Raw genomic sequence first — 19,731 nt, 5'->3', positions numbered from 1 at the left:
TTTTACAGAGCTAAATGCATGTCAAGTGCGTGGAAATTAACAAAATTTTACACCAAAATGGATTGACACAGGTGACATGTCTATTTTGGTTGGTGTGATTGAGATTCTCATTGCATCACTCATTTCTCTTATCTCAGCGAGTGCGTGAGGTGCAGTCAAAACAATAAGTGAGGACATAACAAATTCCAATTTTTTTCTCAAAGTTCACTGTCCAATAATCTGTCAAAAGTTTGTTTTAAGAGAAAATTGCTTTAAATTACGGTCCGATTCTGACATCTGATCATTTCAATTAACAAATACTTTCTATTTTCTCTACATACCTCTATCAATATGAGGTATAAGAGTGGCAAAATATTCCATTCATTTTTTTTCTTACTTTGACATACGATAGTCTGGAAGTGAAAGCTATAGCCTACAACTGAATTAAAGATCTGGAGATGCCTAATTGTAATCACAATCTAGTATCAATATGATCGATGTTGCATCTCTATGTACAACACTGGAAACAACCTGCTCCAATCATTAAGTTTCCCAGTTCTGGTAAACATACAGGTTACGACAAATGCCCATTTTAGTTATAAGATACTGTATGCATTTTTGTAACATTTTATTATTAATATTAAGTCCTAAATTCTTTCAAATCTGTAATTTGATAGTATAATAGTCTTGTTACTTCTTAAACAGGAAGACTATATATGATGTGATTTTAAAAAAATCAGTCGAAAGTTGGAAATATTGATTTTGAGGAAATATTTCCATTTGTTTCCTAATGTTTTGTAAAGTCTTTAACTGCTCATATCTTTTGAACTGATTGTCCGATTTCATTAGGGTTTTGGCTAAATGTAATATAAATGCTTTTTACACTCCTATATGAAACTGAATATGACAGACTTGGACTGATTTTGCTTGATCACATCACATATGGTGCATGCACATTTAATGTTTAAAAAACAAATCAATATTTTCAAAATATTTTTATCACACTAGTTCATGATGGGTTACAATAATTTATCTCATTCTTTATATAGTACTTAGTCTTTTGGACTTATCTCACAGATGAGTGTAAATCAAATGTGTGTGATATATCATATAATCTCACCTCAGGATGAAAAGTGCAACCCTTATATGTCAGGAATGTTACATAATTTTTCAGATTCAGTCTAGTGCTTATTAATTTGGTATCCATGAATTCAAGTACAACAGACTTATGTTCTATTCTTACATAAATGAAGACAACTACTTTTGAGCACATTGGTGCCATTATTTTTGACTTTATCCATAATTCTTATAGGCTAGTTCTAGGAATATGCATGTACCTGACAGGCTATTATTATAGTCTAACCCTGTATACACTATTCAACAGGTTGTCAGCAAAAATGAAAAATTTCTGCAAGGCATTTGATTTTTGTCAGCATTTGAAACATACCTAGCTGTAAATCAAACATTTTTATCGGCTAGAAATCATTGTGAAATTGTCAATCACAATCCAACAAGGTTGTGGTTAAATAGATAAATCCACACTTCATATTTGAGCCACTATACTGTCAGTTAATCCACACCAATACATGTAAACAGCTTGGAGCTAGCTACCTGTGATTTACTAACCAACAACTCTTGACTTAAGCTCAATCTCAGCAAAACCGCACGCCTCGCAACCCACTCCTCAAATGTGTCCCTCAAATCTGGCTCTCCTAGGTTAACTCTCAGGCATTTGTTTGCCTATAGGGATGTACATTGGGGCTATCAAGGGCTCTTCAAACTGGATATTTTAAATTACGATCCAGTCAAGTGTTTATATTAAACAGGAAGGGAAAAAAGGTGAGGGTATTTTGACAATCAACCTAAGTACACACCTGGCTTTGCTTCATTTATCTTTGCATTCAAATGTACTTATTTAGTGGCAAATTATTTGAATAGTTTTATTTCTTTATTATCTTCTATTTGTATTGCTTTTACACCTATAGCTACTACCTAGAGCGCGGCTTGATCACGCTGAATTTGCAATGATTTTGCATTTCTTAATATCAAATGTGGAACTTAGCTCTTCCAATTAACCAGTTAAACTCCTACATGTGTGTACATATGGGCACCAAACTAAATTGAATTTAATCATATAAGCTGTGATTTACAGGTTCCTTAAAGGATGTAGGTATATTTTATGCCACATGCTCTAATAGTGATTTAATATTTTGCATTCATATTTAGCATGACTACATTACAAAAAATAAAGAAAACATCACCCATTTGAATGCCCAGAGTATTTGTGTGAATAACAATTGATCAGAAATAGGAATGTGGTGTATTCCACTCAGTTCTATAAATCATTTACACAATGCAACAAAACAAGTTGCTATCAAGCTTATAAAATCCAAGAGTCGCACATACAAGTAATACCCATTTGCTAAATTACAGTCCAAATCCAAAAATGGCATCAAAATTACTAAAAATGACTAAACCTATATGTTTTCTCCGTATCCTTTGCACTAGCGTATTGAATAATATAAATGAATGACATATTGTTTAATGAATCTAGAGCAGCTATGTCTCATTGTTTGGATTTGTCACTTGCACTTGTTGTTGCTTGCATAGTCCAGCTGAGTAGCTAACAAACATAATGCCGGTGCATCAAAGCACACCTACGCCATGAGAAAAACACTATCACACTAACTACCAGTAAACAAGTCACAGAATCAATAGTATCTGTGCGAAACAAAAGCACATCAATCAAATGGATTACAATAGGACAACTCATCAACACCGGCAATCTGTCCTTCTTTACTCCATCATTACACACACTTCAATGCACCAAACTTGAACTTGTTTGTTGTTCTTTCACACATAAGAGTCGGATGCGTTACCATTCAAGTAACTCCTTTTACTAACTACCTGTTTTCCCAAACACTTCTCCAGGGCTTATGTGAGAAGTTTTGCTTTTACCCCATCAGTACCAAATCTGACACAAATATGGTTCTTGGTGATATTTTCTATTTGAATTACAAAATGCTCAGTTGCACTCAGGTATTTATACTTCTACTGTGGCCATTCATAAATCGTCCAAGCAGTAATCCCCAAAAAGGAAAAGGGTTACTCCGAATGTTGTATGCCAATAATACAGCCCTAAGAGAAAGTTTTTGAAGTGCTTACATGCACACATGACTGACAATATGCTTTTTAAAGTTCTAATGCTTTTCATGTTAAAAAACATATGCCATGTTTAATTTTCCCTCTAAAAAGCATAAAATGTAGTGAAATCGGTCACTTGAGTTGTCAACTTTACTCCCAACTTTAATAGACCTCTTAAAATAACCTTTTCAGGAAAGACCTTTACAAAAAAAAAACCCAGATCATGCATGACTATCAAAATATATTCAACTAATCAATAGCTCCAACCCATCCTGAAATGTATAGGGGAGCATTCGGCATTATTCGTCTTATCTGAATTTAGCAGTTCACTTCATGTTTCATTTTCTATTTAAACTAGAGCAAAATTGGCTAGTTAAATAAAATATAAAATAGAATACTAAAAATAAATGTATAATACAAGAAAGAAAACATCGTGGGTGGTGATTTGGAAGTTTGATATCAATCATTTCTGTGACCTTATTTTTTACGATTAGCACGTAATTATTCATGACTACTAATACTTGTTATTGATAAAAGTAACAAATTCTGTAGGATTAGTAAATGAACCAATGTACAAAAATCACCTACCCCAGAAGAATATCTAGCATTCCATTTGGTTTGAGAGAAACAATTGAATATAAAAAATGACAAATTTAAATAGTTGACAGTCCGGTGATAAACAAATTAACCTCGGCCATGTTAAGCTCTTCAACATTTTTATCTTTTGTCTTCTGATAGACAAGGACAGCTAATCGATCCATAATCACATTTAATAATCATCTTATGGTGATATTTTATGTTTATTATACTTGCCTCACAACTTGTTTGAGCAAATCCTTTTGAACCATTTTCTAAGAATATTTCATGATATTCTCTTGGCTCATTAAATGTGTTGGTTTTTTTTTGTTGTGAAATCCAAGTACATAAAATTATTTGACATAGACATAATTGTCACCTACTACTAATTAATGGATTTGTTATGTTTTGTGAGGTCTTTATTACAGCAAAAACTTAAACAAAAAACCTATACAGATTCAAAGTCCATACTTGTTTGACTGGTCAGTTTTTTATTATAATGAAAAAAATATAATTGATATGTGCTGCAGTTTAATTAAAACTTCTTGAAATAATTATTGTTTGTTTACTTAGGTTGGTCCGTATTAAGGGACACACACTTGGGTCCATGTTAAATCCATGGTTCAGGCCTACACAAAATGCACTAAAATATTATTAGCAAAGTTTAAGCAAATTTTGACAATGTAGAGATGATATCGTCAGTATAACCCTTTTTCAGCCTTCAGTAGAACCCATTTTCATCATAAATATGTGTAGTTTGATAACTCCCACACATTTGACAATAACATTTCAAGTCATTTCACTTACAAATGTTTGCAACATTGTGACAACATTGTGTGCATGCACCAGTCTTTTTCACCTAATGGATCACTTTGCCCTGGTCGACTCAACCTTATGGCAATCTGTTAGAAAAAGGAATTCACTTGACTAGGCAAGTCCATTATGTGTGCTTTGGTAGACGTAAATACAAGTAGGGTATTTGCCATTGATCAAGATGCCTTGTACAGATGATATTAGACTTAGCACCTCCCTTATTTCTTGGAAGAACCTCTAAGCCATCAACTATTCTCGGTAAAAAAGGTTATTTTTGACCATGAATTGCTATAAATACACCATGCTATTCAGAGATACTTGAGACTCATAAAACTATGCTTCCTATTAAAGTAAACCATTACCTCCAATGCCTAAGACAAAAACATATTGGAATAAAAAATTTTCTCAGAATTGTGATAATTTTAGCTACCAACGTCATTTAGAAACAAACGGGCCCTTTTCAATAAAATCACTAGCTAAGCAATTTGACAAAGCAGTAATAGAACTCTGGTTTTATTTCAATACTCAGTTTCAATTAAGATTTTTTCAGAACTAAAATGATACACGTTTTTGTATGTACTATGCCTTGGGCCTGCCATCAAGCCAGCCAGCACTCTCATCATGAATGGTGCACCAGAATGTAAACATCATCTGACGTCAAAACGACAAAAGATGTGATGTCATGTACAACTTTCTCTCTCTACAAAAGCTCAAACTGTACAGGATTATTATTACATCTATACTACACAGAACTGACTACACAGACTACAGAACTGAAAATAAAACATTTAATGAAGATGAGGTGAAACTTATTTAACATTAGTGCCTTCAAAAACTTCCAACATATTCTGGATTGCAGTTGCTTGCATTTTAGTTATTGGCATTTATTGACAAACCTTACTTTTTAACATTTGTAAGAATGGAAATCACAAATTGAGAAAATGTGTTTTCCTTTGTAGTCCGTAGTGTATTTGACCGATATCATAACATGACCTTTCTCTCTCTACAAAACAGATTTGTACCCTTTGATATGACACCTAAAATTATTTCTCAATATGGGGTTATAATTTGTACAAAATGTAAAAAGTTTGAATGGTTGTCAATATTAACCAATTTTAATTCAACATCATATGATCAATTGTCAGGTCCAAAAAAGATAGGAAGCAGTGTCTTGCATGATGACAACCTTCATTGCGAGTGACAGATGACACTTTGACATCATTTTGGACCTATAATGACAATGAGGTGTGACAAAATCAAGCAAAAAAATAAGAGCAGTATTTGCTTCCATTTGTATCAAGAGTTCAATTTTGATGTGATTTTGAGCATATTGTTGCCTGTTTCATAAATATAAATAATTGTGATGAACATTGATTATACTCAAAAACTGACTCATTTTGTTTGATGATATTTATATTCCTACTCACCTGTTGATTTAATGTGGTATTTTTCTTAAAGTTTCAGGAAATAGACTCCACTTTCATCTTTCTGCACACCATTCTCATCCAGGATTCTCATCATCATCATCATCATTGGTATCCCTACAGAAGCAATTGAGAAGTAAATGCAATGAATAAGTGAAGCACAACCGTACACAGGATTGGGGGGAGGGTTGCGTACCCCTGTACATACGGACCCGAGCACAATACAAACTATACACAGGATGACCTTTTTAAATAAGCATGCTAGAAGACACCACAAACAGACATACTACTCTCCTCAATATTTGATATATAATTGACAACATAAAATATGTTTCCAGTTTACTGACACTGAGTTTACAACTCAGGAGTTTCATGCACGTTTACACAATGGCGATCAGGCAACATGGACAACATAATATATACAAATCCAATACTAATATTAGTACTAAGTAAATCAGAGATAAGTAACATATTCACACTCACCCAGGTTTGCTTCCTGATCAATAAAGTCCCATCTGAGTTCGGAATTCTGCCATTTTACTCAGCTGCAAAGACTCCACAATGCTCGGACTTTCTATTAAGAACTGGCAATGCCTTGTTGTTATAATGATTTTTTCACAAACTGCTTTTTTCTTCTGTATTAAGTGTTGTAACAATTCTGGGCAATGTTGATTAATACATGGCTATCTAAAGGGACACCTTTGACTGTTCTCGTGCGAAGGTCATCAATAAGCCCTTTCGCAATTTCGGAAAATTGCAACTGCGCATGCTCAGACATCGTCACACAGTTCTTCAACAAGAGATAAACACGAGGAGGCTGCAGTGCGTTTCCAATGCGGTGAACTGTGCCGTTTGCATAAAAACATCTTGTACTGGAATTATGCAGATTATTTTGTCTTTATTTCTTCATGATACATTGTATTTGATTTAATATATGTGACCCCTCGGCACAACTGAGCCCGGATGTCGCCAGTGCCACTATTGAGATATGCTCCATCGAACTTAACAATAAACAATAGGAAACAAAGGATTTATTGACTGTTTTATTGATTTTTCACTACTTAAATGTCAAGTACTATAGACATGATATACATCATTTTAAAGCTAATTTCAAGCAGAATATTTTGGTTGAATATCTCAAAAATGATGATTGGCGACTTCAGGGCTCAGTTGTGCCGAGGGGTCACATATTGATATCATGAAGAAATAAAGACAAAATAATTGGCAAAATTCCAGGACAAGATGTTTTTATGCAAACGGCACAGTTCACTGCATTGGAAATGTACAGTAGCCTCATCGTGTTTATCTCCAATTTTATCGGCAAATATTACCCATGATGCACCATGATCTGAAATTACGAAAGGGCTTATAGACTGAAATATTTTTTGGACTTTTACTAAGAATAATAATATTCTACTATTTTTAGTTTTCTTTCATAAAGGCTTGTAATAAAATCAAGCAATGCAAGTCAAAATTGGAATCATTATTTCATGACAAATTTGTCTGGTTTGGTCTCTCTATGTCATCAACCACCTAACTTATTACTTTCCAACTTGTGATCTTCTCAAAAGATGACCAAAGAAAATCAACTTGGACATGGCACTTACTTCACTCTATTATATCAACTGCATTAGAGGCTTCAAAATTACTAATTAGATGTAAACTACCTTATAAATAATTATTATTCATATTTTCTTATCATGGTTTTGGTATATATAAATACAGAGGCTTATAAATCCGAATATATTGTGATAATAAACATTAAATAGTGTGGACTTTTATGTTATTATCAGAAACAAAATCAAAATATGGGAGTGACATATTTGGTCTAAGAGAAGACTCCAATCTTATCAAACATACAAAGTCACAATTCTTGATGACAGGTTGTAATTCTATGACATTTAAAATAAAATAATAACATTTTCATATGAAAGGCATCTTCAAATCTTCACCCAAGCATAAATGTACTGATCAAAAATGAATACAATTCAAGGCCTAACAGGTTTTTTGTTAAAATGGTCCAGTAATTATGACATTTATAGGAGTGGGTGACATTTAATCCTGCTATCTACTGATGATAAGCTCAGCAGTTAAATTATCTTATTGAAACAGCAAGGTTACTAATACAAATTCAGCTTACCTTTAGGTGGGGTGTAAATCCTTCATAGTACATGTGGGTCCTGTGTTACCCTCAATGTACCTCTGGAGTACCCTCAATGTACTCCTGGGGTCTTTTTATCTTTTCAGTTTCCGTAAGTATATTGTTCAGATACGAAAACGCAAGGGATTCAGTAAGTTTACTGTAATCTGACTTCATTGTTAACTTTGAAGTACCAATCAGCTTATTTCAATAGGCGTGGATGCCTGTGTCAATAAAGGCTGGAGAGACAAGGTTATGGATCACGGTGTCATGGGTGTTAACACCGGTATTTTTGTGGTCTAGCGCCCTCTAGTCTTTGACACTGTTATTGATTCACATTATTACAAAATGCCAATCCGAATGAAAAGGTCCACTTTTTTCTGTAAAAACATTGAAAATAAGCCCTTAAATCATAAAAGGTCCGCTTATGAGCATGTCGCACCCCAATACACATGTGCAGGGCCGCAGTGTTGCCCTTCCCTCGTCTATCACCCTATTTTGCTTCCTCCTCCCCCCCTCCGAATGATCAGTCTCCCCACTCTCTCCCGGTCCCTTCTCTTTCCTCTCGAAGTTCTTCTCTTTCTAGTCTTTCCGTTTCTCCTCTCCTCTCTTTCTTCCTCACCCCCTCCAACTCTCACTTGTTCAGTCTCAAGTATCCCCTCCCTCCCTTTCTCCCTCCCCCTCCCTTGCGAAATTTATCAGTATGACCAGAGAAGATGAGACTGAAAATAAGCTCTGCAAAAATAAACATTTACAATATATAAACCCGAGTCTTGCATATAGGCCCAACCAATTATCAGATTAGCTTGCCATTGGTACGCGAATGAATAGAATAAATTATCTTTGCTCCAATGCAATTCTTTTGTATTGCATTTCAATATAAAACATGATTACCAAATCACCACTTGTATGCGCCTCATTGGGAGATATTTGACTATTTCAGACGCTGTTTCATGGCCAATATGATAGGCTTTTGCTTATAACCTGGCAACATGGTTAGTATATATTTCAATGCAAGACTATTTTGAAGAGCGACTTACGCCTAGGCGCAAGTGCATATACACCAAACACAAGTCAATTGAAGCCGTACAATTTACCGCGAATTTAGGACCGTAAAATTTAGACTCTTCTTTTGTCTAGATTAGCACCCAACCGCACATCTCAAGGTTTTATGTAAAAAATCAATATAACTTACCAAAACGAAAACTGAAATTCACGATCTTCAAATTTTCAGTAACTAACAAAAGGCTAGAATAAAAGATTGGTCACACCTGGGAGACTACCACTTCAGAATAACAATGACTTACAAAAACAGATACGGATACGGAAACAGAAACTGAAAAGATAAAACGACGGCTGGATTACCTCTGATGTATCATTGACATGGTGTATGCAAGGTTCACTTTTTCATTTTTTACAGAATAAACATGGAATATCCAGCATAATTTGCAACTACAAAACAGCCGGGTAGAACAGATGGCAGGTGGGCTAAAATTTATTAATGAAAGTTTTGCACTGCAATTAAGTACACCGGGAGCAGGGAGGCAATGATCCATGGAAGAGATGGTGGCTTGTTAATAACTATGTCAAATTTGACAAAGCTTACTTGCCAACATTTGTGGAGACCAATTTGATTTAAAGTAATGTGCATGGTCATTGCAATGCAATTTGATTCAAAAATTGGTTCTTGAAATGATATATGGTAAGGGTATTAACCCAGGGTATTAACAGACTAGTTGAAACAGGAAAGCAAATTTATAAGCATTTCCTTCTATTTGACAGGCCCATTACAGCATTGAAGACCATTTTACATATCTGGAAATCATGGGTAAGTATTCAACCTTTGTCATGACAGGTACATGTACAATTACTGCACATTGTCAAGGGCTATAACTTACTGCCCATATCCCAACACCAACTGAATTATCTATTTAACCCCTTGTTTTTTAACATGTACTGGAAAATTGATAAGATAAATACTTTCCATTCTGAATAAGGACTATGAAATATCTCCTCTTTGGATCTTCATTTAAAATTAACAGATCCTAATTAAGCACATGGTTTCCTTATTGGTCATTGTAAATGTCATCACATTTGTCAATATGGAAAGGTTGTTTTGATGCATATTAATGAGGGGGGAACAGTCAACTTCTCTTTTGGTTCAGGGCACCGAACTTTAGGAACTGCAAACTGATTTTCAAGGAAAACACAGGCTTCTGAACTGGAATGTCTACATATTTTTGGGCTCAGTGAACAAAAATTGGGCCAAATTATGGGTTTTAGAGCTATGAAAATTCATTTCCTAAAATTTGGCTAAAGAACTACAGTTTTGGGTGCCTACTCAAAGTGTAGCTGAAGAACTAGCACATGATCTATAACTGGAGTCTTTGGAATTGCGGGAGAGCATGAAAAATGGGACCCTTGACTCCAGCATATACCTGTAGCGCCTTTACATGTCAGTGTCCCAAGGGTTTTCCCATTTAAAATACATGTGTGCGTGTGTGCAGCTGGGGTTCTGTCTGTCAGTGTATCTCTTGTAGAACTCTAAACCTGGAGTACTAAGTCAGCAGAGGACAACATGCTACAGGGGTAACTTGTTCACCTTCCTTAGCAAGCAGTTGCTGTAAATTTGTTGAAAACTCGTGGAAAGATTGCATTATATGTGATCTAACCACCTGCATCAACTAGTGGAAAGATTTTGTTAAATATGACTTGGCTAATCTAGGTTGGTTCAAATATTATGCTACCACTTTAGAATTCTAAGAAGCCTAAGAAAATCAAAATCAAATAAATAATAATTGTTTAGCTTGAACAAAACTAAATTCTCAAAGAAAACCAAGAAAATAATGACATGTGTAGGCGTGACTATAAACAGATGCAACCACAAGTTATTAATAGAACGTCTGAATAATTATGATCGGATCCCAACATATCATCACTTGCTACCCACTTCCCATCACAATCGAACCACTTTGGATGTTTTGTAATTTTTTTATACTTTATCCTTAACTACTGTATGTCCTGGTCCACTGTTTACTCTTTTGCCGTATTTCAAAACAGGGTCAGTGGGAATGAATGAAAATAAACCTATGAAAAATAAAACGAACAATGACTTACCAAGTTACAATGCTGTGTGATTTAAATGTACAGAATTATCAACATGTATATAATTTCCAGTTAAAAATGATTAATTTAAGTTGAATCCCTTGTACCTTTGTTCATGTTAAGTGGCATACTATGGATTCATCATAGAAATGATGATGTAACAGGATTAACTACCATAGCAATATGATGGCGAAATGACGTAAATTACGATTTATTATAAATCGGATTAGCTACCATAACAATAGGTGAAAACAATTTTGAATATATCGCGGTGCACTACAGGCAGACTGTACTCATCACCAGTGTATGTCTACAATCATATTTAATACAATGCTGGTCTTTTCAAAGATACTAATCTTACAGGTGCGAGTGATCAACATGATATGGTTCAATCTGATTAATCCGATTATTACATAACTTCACCAGTGTATAGGATAAAACAATTTTCGAATATGTTGCACTGCATGCACTACAAGCAGGTTGCACTCATCACATGTGTATGTCTGAAATCATAGATTGAATACAATAACACTTTTTTCAAAGATACTACTCATACAGGTGCGAGTGATCAGCATTATATGAATATTATATAGGTCTTTATCCCTGTTCAATGCACAGGTACCAGTGAGCCTACTAGTGCAATATATTCAAAAATTGTTTTAACCTATTGCTATGGTAATTAATCCCGTTACATCATCACTTCTACAGTGAATACTAGCCGAGATAGCTTATACTGCTATTAAAGATATGTATGCAAGCTGTATTTTGTTCTCCTCCTTGTCAAATTAACAGAATTGTAATAACTCACTATTTTAGGAGTTCCAATTAGCACCTGTATCTGGAATATATTTGGATTCAACAAACTCCCTTGAATTGGTCAAGAACTTAACCATTAGTTATTCCATCCCAGAATGGAATTCATGGAGCTGATCTAACTGATGCACAGGTTCTTGATGAGGTGAAATGAGTTAAACATTGAGACGGACTGCAATCATGATTGATGCTAAACAGGACCCAGCACTATAGGTGGAATTTCTACGAAACTCTTCTATACAAATTACTTTCTTCCTGTCGATTTTCTAATGGCTAAACTGCTATTACAGGTCATTATGCCATTCATATGGTTAATGCTAAATGAAATAAGTTTTAAAATTACAATGAGCATCTTACTTCTTTTTGTCCTTTTTCTTCTGTTTGGTTTCTTCCTCCTTGTCCTCTTCTTCATCTTCTTCCTCCTCCTCCTCCTCATCTTCCTCTTCCACTTTGGCATCTTCATCCATTTCTTCTTCCTCATCTTCCTCTGTGTCTTCTTCCTCTTCCTCCTGTAAAATAACAAAAAACAGAAAACATTTGTCATTAACCCTAACACTGAACACTGCTTTTTGCTATCAGAAGTTAAAGAAACAAAAAATAGAGAAGGTGAACAAAGAAGTCACTTGGTACCCCCCAGGATTTGAACCTTAGACCACTCGTGTGCCAAGCACACAATCACCGACCGGTAGCCACAGGGGTTTCGCTGGCCCAGCCAGTGATTCTGTGAGCATATACATTGTAGCACTTAGGTTGATTATGTTGTGGCATCACATGCGATTCATGCATGCGCAGTAGTTATCCTTGTGGTATTTTGTGCTCTTTACCCGTGTTAGGGTTAAGGTCGTACTGTACGTGTTTCTGATGTGCAGATAGGAAAGATCCTTTGTGGTGTGCACCTGTTTTCTGATGAACGAAAATGCAAGATATGCATTATCTTATTATTGGGCTAATTTAGAACCAGATATAAATTCCCGAGATCTGAAGACATAATTAATAATTTGTTCCTAAGGTACCAAAAAAAGAATCCTGTGTCTACTGGCGGACAGGTTTTTGATGAAGTCAGGTTGGTCAGTCAGGATGTTTTGTTGTTGTATTGTTGTTTTTTTACTGTATTCTCAAGTATTATGAGGTGCGCCTACAAGTTGACATATTACTACATCAAATAACTGTATATATAAAAACAAAAATGTTTTCTGAAATCTTCAAAATTTTACACTTTTTAAAAATTTGGTTAATTGGGTCTATAGCACATTTCTTTTTCATCACCCAAGTGCTGAGCAAATAGAAAGCTATTTAATTTTTGTTTCGATTGACATTAGTAGTTATGACACATTCAACACAACTTTGTGAATCCACCCACGAGTAAAATAACACCACTCCCTAACGGCAATTAGGCAATCTAAATCCCTATTTGCCCAAAATAGCGCATTTTTGTTTTGGCACAATGTTTCACTCATTCAATGTCACTGACTGCTCATTTTTCTAATGTCTACACCAGAATGTGCAGAAACAACAGAAAAACAAAAACATATGTGTACGTAATTGGACTATTTCTATTTTTAAATCATCTCAGTCTGTCACCCATGATTGAACTGTAATGATGCAGTAACTTGTTATTAGAGAACATAAGAACAGGTTTCTTACTCTTATACATAGCGGCCCTGGGCTTCAAAACTAAAGTCAATTATCTTGATGAAATTATAATACTGTTGGAATATGGATGCAGGTTTATCATAGATGTGAATTGCTCAGGTTTCAGAGTGTGGAACAAGCTATGCACATTAATTAGACATGTTAGGGATTTGTATGTTTAGTTTTGCTTTTTGTTCAAACCTCACTTTTCTCTTTTAGGTTCTACATTTGTGCAATAGATATAATTTATTTAGCATGACGCATGATATGTTTACGCAAAATATGGGTACCTTACTTTGTACTTCAAATTGGACAAACTGTAGGAACATATCAACCAGGTGGTGCTCCTGTGCCCGGCCCCTATGCTGTACCGTAACTACCTTTGACACAAGCTATTCCCGCTAGTAACTTTAAAAGAGGCACATAAATTAAATTCCTGACACAATATTTGGACATTTTGGATTACTTCCAATAACCTAAAAATTGTTACTCATGAGATGGGTTTGAAATTGTGTCGCTCGCCAAAAAGTGTCCTACCCCTGGTGTGCTTTGTTACTTGCTTATTTCTGGTGGTTTTCCCAAACCAAGACAACTTTCCATATCCACCTGTTCTGCATTAATGCAGTTCCCAGGTCAGATGTTTCCAGTCCAGTGTCCTGCTTGAGCACATCCACAAATGTAAGGGATGGTCTATGTTTCTTGCTCCATGCCCAATTGATCAGATTGGCAATGGGTTCGCTATTACTTCTGAAGCAGTGTCTACTCTAGCGAAGTGTCCTTCTTTCTCTGACCTTTTCTGAGAGTCTTGGAAGTTCTCTGTACAGCTACTTATGTGCCGTTTCCAGTGGATGCTGTCCACTGCTTTAAGCATTCAGGTATAACAGCCAATCAGCTCTTTTGATTGTTTGGGAGTCATGGTCATGGTCCAGGCTTCACATCAATATTAACAGACTGTTGCACTGAAAAACCTGAAGTTTGAATTTCTTTAGTAGAGCAGACTTCCAGATCTTGCTTAGGCTGTTGCATGCTCTCCAAGCAGCTGCTGCCTTGCATGTTTTGACACCATGCTCTGTGCTAGCCATCCATGCTATGAGATATTTGAAGTCTTTCACCTCATCAAGCTTTGTGCCATTATTTATGCTGATATTAACTTGCTGATCTTGGTTAGAAGAATTCATCTTGGTGTACACTTCCATCATGTCCATTATCTCACATGGCAGCAAAATATTTAAACCACTAATATTTTGATATTGGTTTACAATTAATACACAAGACATTTAAGCCCATAATACAATCATCTGGTTCCATCATTACACTTTTTCTATTTTCATCCCAGCCAGTCTCATCTAATGAGAGAAGGTAAATGATGCAGTAAAATAGTTGATCTCCACTTATATTTTACCAGATGTAAGTGCCAGCTAGTGCCTGTATCCACTTGGTAGCAATATACTCCAATTGTGACATACTACAACATAATCTGTACATTATGCCTAAATGAACCCCCCCAAAAAAAGCAGATGATAAGTTGTATGTAAAATGTAAAGTCCACAATATCTAGGCTATGCAAAAACTGCAATGGTACTATTTATGGCACAAAATCACACATCTGGATTTTAAAGTGCATATTGGGGCATATCTAAAAATCTATTTAAAAAAGGTTTTTTGCAATAAAGTGAAGTTAAAAAAATTCAACCACAAGTGTATATAGCGTTTGGCGTCCAGGGACTACAAAATCTGTTGCATTTTTGGCAAGAAATCTCAAATTGGTGCATTTTTTTGCCAGGTCCTCACAATGTTTCAAAAATTTAAATAATGTTTGGTTTTCTTACATCTTTTTACAGAATTATCCTGTCTATATTCTACTTGGCAGCTTCTGTTTTCTGTTCTACTCTGCATTCAATTACCAGACAGGACTCATATCATACCATCTCAGTAGACTCTGTGTCTCAATCTGTTGTTTGTGAGTAAACCAACCCACTGACCAAGATCACAACTTCAGTCCTTTACCATCATACGACGTATAGTGCTTCTATCATGTATTTTGACATACCAATGATGATGACAATGCAATGATGATGTTTATGTTGATGAAGATGACAATGATAATGATGATATGAACATAAGGATGATGATGATAATGACACTGATCATGACGATGATAAAGATGAACGTAATGGCGATCCTGATTTTTAGACCACCCTCGCTAAATAAGGACCAAATTTTTACTTTTGCATCCAGGTTTAATTTTGCATCATGGTTAAAAAGTTGCCAAACACTTTGAATTTGAGTTTAATTTGATAGATTAGCAGTTTTAACCTTATATAGCTCGGGTGGTCAGGATCGCCAACGTAATGATGAGGATGAGCATAAGGATGTGCATGAGAATGAGGAGGAGGAGGAGCATGAGAATGAGAATGAGAACGTGGATGAGGTGGTGGAGGAGGGAGGAGGTGGAGGAGGGAGCTAAGGAGGAGAATGAAAATGAGGAGGAGGAGGAGGAGGAGCATGAGAATGATGAGGATGAGAATGATGATGAGAATAAGAATGTGGATGAGGATGAAAATAATAATGTGGATGAGGATGAAAATAAGAATGTGATGAGGATGAGGATGAGGATGAAAATAACAATGTGGATGAGAAGGAGAAGGAGGAGGAGGAGGAGCATGAGAATGAGGAGGATGAGGATGAGAATGAGGATGAGAATGAGGAGGAGAATAAGGAGGAGGAGAAGGAAGAGGAGAAGGAGGAGGAGCAGGGAAATGAGAATGATGAGAAGGAGGAAGAAGAGGAGGAGGAAGAGAAGGAACTGTGGCAATATCAAGTCATAATCTATTTAACTTTCATACAAAAAACAACAACATAACTTAACTCTTACAGACTAAACTTTCAGATGAAAACTTGTTAGGGGTAACAGGCAGCAGTGGGAGTAGGGAGGAACCTGGATGACTTTTGGAAGTGCTGTGTAACTGTGCGGTTTCCAAGTTTGTTTTCCTTTTGAATAAGCACTTTATACTTGGAGGGTTTCCCTCGCTTACCGCAAGCAAGCCATCAAGGCCAGGTCAGCTGTTACTTCATCTTCCTATCCGATTTGTAGATGAAATGTACAAGGGTTCTTCACAAGCTAAAAATGTACTGCAAAACATGTTCTGCTTGCTATTGAAATCGATAGCTATGCGGCAAACCGCAAAAAGGGGGTCAAGTGCTTCTTAACAGAGTCCTGCTTGACATATAAAAGAGCTACTCAAATTTAGATTTGACACACATACAGCAACAAAATTTCCATGGTACAAGCTTGTGCCCCAGATCTCGTTTTACGAGCTAGCACTTTGTACGTAGGCTTACTGCAATGCATATTCCAACCTTGCGTATCGTACGTGATGAAGCGTTTGATGGGGGAACCCTCCAGCTGATTTTGAAGTTGTTTGCTAAAGCCGAGACCCTGGGACACTTGTGGTTAACTACGCAATCTGACAGCGGGGATGCTTTCTTGCTCTATCCATCTGTGCATGCCTTGACGATCAAAGTGCTGGCAAATAACTGTTGCATTATTGATCGCAATGTTATTTTGTTCGCTTCTGAAACTTCAGGAAATAACACACTTGGAGATTTAGGCCAGAAAGTAAAATTAAGAGACGCACAACGAATGTATTGAGAACTTTGAAGTAAACTTTAGGATCATGTTTCAAATCATTAAACAGAGAAAATGAGCCATTCCAATTTTAGCAAAATTGTAATACACATACACACAAAAAATTTAAAAAAATAAGATGTAAAACAAATAAACTTCCTTGTAAATTTCCTTGTAAAAAAAAACTTTCTCTTAATCAATCTTCAAAATCTTTATGTTGAGCAAGCTTGTAGATTTGTACGACTATGATTTGGAATTGTTTTAGAGTGGGGTCATAACATGCAATTTCTTTTGTTTTTACATTGTTTAAGTCAAGAACACTAAAAATGTTCACATCTCAGAAACAAATAATTCAAATTTGACGGCAGTTTCAGCAAATTGTAGCCTAGGCGACAAAAAAACCTCCATTTTACAAGCGAATGGACTTTTCAAGTAGGGTTGGTCGGTGAGGATTATTTATTTTTCTGGAGCTGTTCAAAATTTTTAGTCTAAATCAATAAATTTTGGCCCCAAAATGGCCGATTGATGATTTTTGCTAAAAGTGAAAAAAATCTCCCCAAAACGCATAAAATCTGGGTCGGCCGGCCTGTAAAACGCTGGGTTTTTTTTTATGGCCCAATGTATTTTTGTACAATGTGTTTAAAATCTTAATTGCATCTAGTTGACATTTGAATCCATTTATATAGTGTCACATTTAACTGTACTTGCAGCAAGTTTACAGAGTAGCAGACTGTTCAGGAATCAAATGAACACATTTTGTATTGCAATCCTGCATAGGCATGACAAGCAGATTATTGATATATACTGGACACAAAAACCCAATGTGACGTAATTTCATCTACTCTAGCCAGAGGGAATAATTTTTTTCGCTATTAACTCTTTCAGGAACCCTCACGAATATTTCATTCCAACCATGGTTGTAGCTAGCCTGATTTTAGTGGTGGGCTCCAAATTGCTAAAGTCCATTAATGGCTCGAAACACAATCTTTAAAGTGAACACGAGTGATCGGGTAATAAGCTCCAAGGGTATCACCCCCCTAAAAAAATATATTTTTTGCTCTTTTTATTAAGATAAAGTCATTAATAAAAAAAACAATGCTTGATATTTAAAACAAAAATCTGGCGTAAACTTAGGCTTGAAATTTGGTCATCTCCAGTGTAATATTTTGACAGGCCTGAACTTGGCCCATGAGCATTTTTGTGGTCAATTTTTCAGCATTTTGCATTAATATAGTTCAGCAATTAAAGGTTTTTCCCAACTTTCTATTAGGCACATCATACGGGCTATATATATCATAGTTTTGTCAGAATTCCCATTTTGATTTCACCATTTTTCACTTTAGACTGCCAATTTTTCAAAATCAACACGTGAAATATACCCATGGATTGATAATTCTGCATGCCACAATGGAAATATCAATTATTTCTGCTGGTTGCATTCGAAATTAAGTACCGAGTTTGACATTTTGGCAATCGTAAGTGAAAAATGTTGAAATCACAACGGAAATGTTGAGTTGGGAAAATCATTTATTAGCGAACTATATGAGTTGACCCAAAATAATGCTCATGGGCCAAGTTCTTTTGTTTTTAATTTTACCAAGAAAATGATTTAAGCAAAAATCTGCATCTCAGAATTGTGTTGATTTCAACATGTATTGATCGACTTCCAGCACGACTATGCATAACTATAGAGGGTGGTCAATGACGTTCTGAGTGTATTTTGAAGGGGGAAAGTTCCAAAGTTACATTACTTTTGCATGAAATGAAAAAAATAGTGACCAGTAAAATCACCTGCGGAAAAATTATGAAAGGTCTGCATATGAAGCATACATTCAACTTTACATAAAATTCACTAGTGCAAGTGAAAAAAAACCCCGTTAATTTTTTTAATTTGGCAAAAATATAATTATATGGCATTTTGTACCAATATAGGAAAATGGTTTGAGTTCAACATTTCAACAATAAAGTAAAAATAGGAAATAAAGATCTGCTAGAAGCCCTGTATTTGAAAGTACATGAATGATTAAGATAAACATCCTCAACAAAATGACATTACCTGGCTGTAGTCAGTGTTTGAAAATCATTTCCATAAAACAAATTATTTTGTGGTCATTCTTAACCTCTTCCAATCCACCTAGGAAAACAACAAAAGCACCCAGCTATATTCATGTATGACAAAAATGAAGCAAGTTTGTCAACAAAGTCTGCTGAAAAGGTAATTAATTTTTCCTTGCTTCTCAGTAACACATTGATACAATCTTATATTGTCCTGAAGAACAGATTGACTCAATAACTGTGCACCCTGCTTGTCAAATGCTCCACTTTTCCATAGACTTCCTGTATCCCCTCGTTTGTTATTTACACAATTAGCCTACAACTAGCCCAATTGTTGCATGTTGTTGGTTTAAATGGCGGTAGGGTGGCGGGTTAGATTGGCCTGGATTAAGGAGGGCTTCTACGAAGGCTTTGGAATACAG

General features: G+C 35.5%; 1 protein-coding gene across 1 annotated transcript in view; it reads right to left on the bottom strand.

The window, feature by feature from the left end:
* LOC140147455 (uncharacterized) overlaps window positions 1-19,731 on the bottom strand; it is a 122,004-nt gene that overhangs the window by 80,067 nt on the left and 22,206 nt on the right. The window contains exon 7 of the mRNA XM_072169233.1: window positions 12,352-12,503. Within this exon, the coding sequence (XP_072025334.1) occupies window positions 12,352-12,503 (152 nt within the window). The remainder of the gene's footprint in view (window positions 1-12,351; window positions 12,504-19,731) is intronic.

Source organism: Amphiura filiformis, chromosome 3 (genome assembly GCF_039555335.1).
Source record: "Amphiura filiformis chromosome 3, Afil_fr2py, whole genome shotgun sequence".
Taxonomy (NCBI): domain Eukaryota; kingdom Metazoa; phylum Echinodermata; class Ophiuroidea; order Amphilepidida; family Amphiuridae; genus Amphiura; species Amphiura filiformis.
Note: the sequence above shows the minus strand (reverse complement) of the source record. Positions and strands in the feature narration are given on the sequence as shown.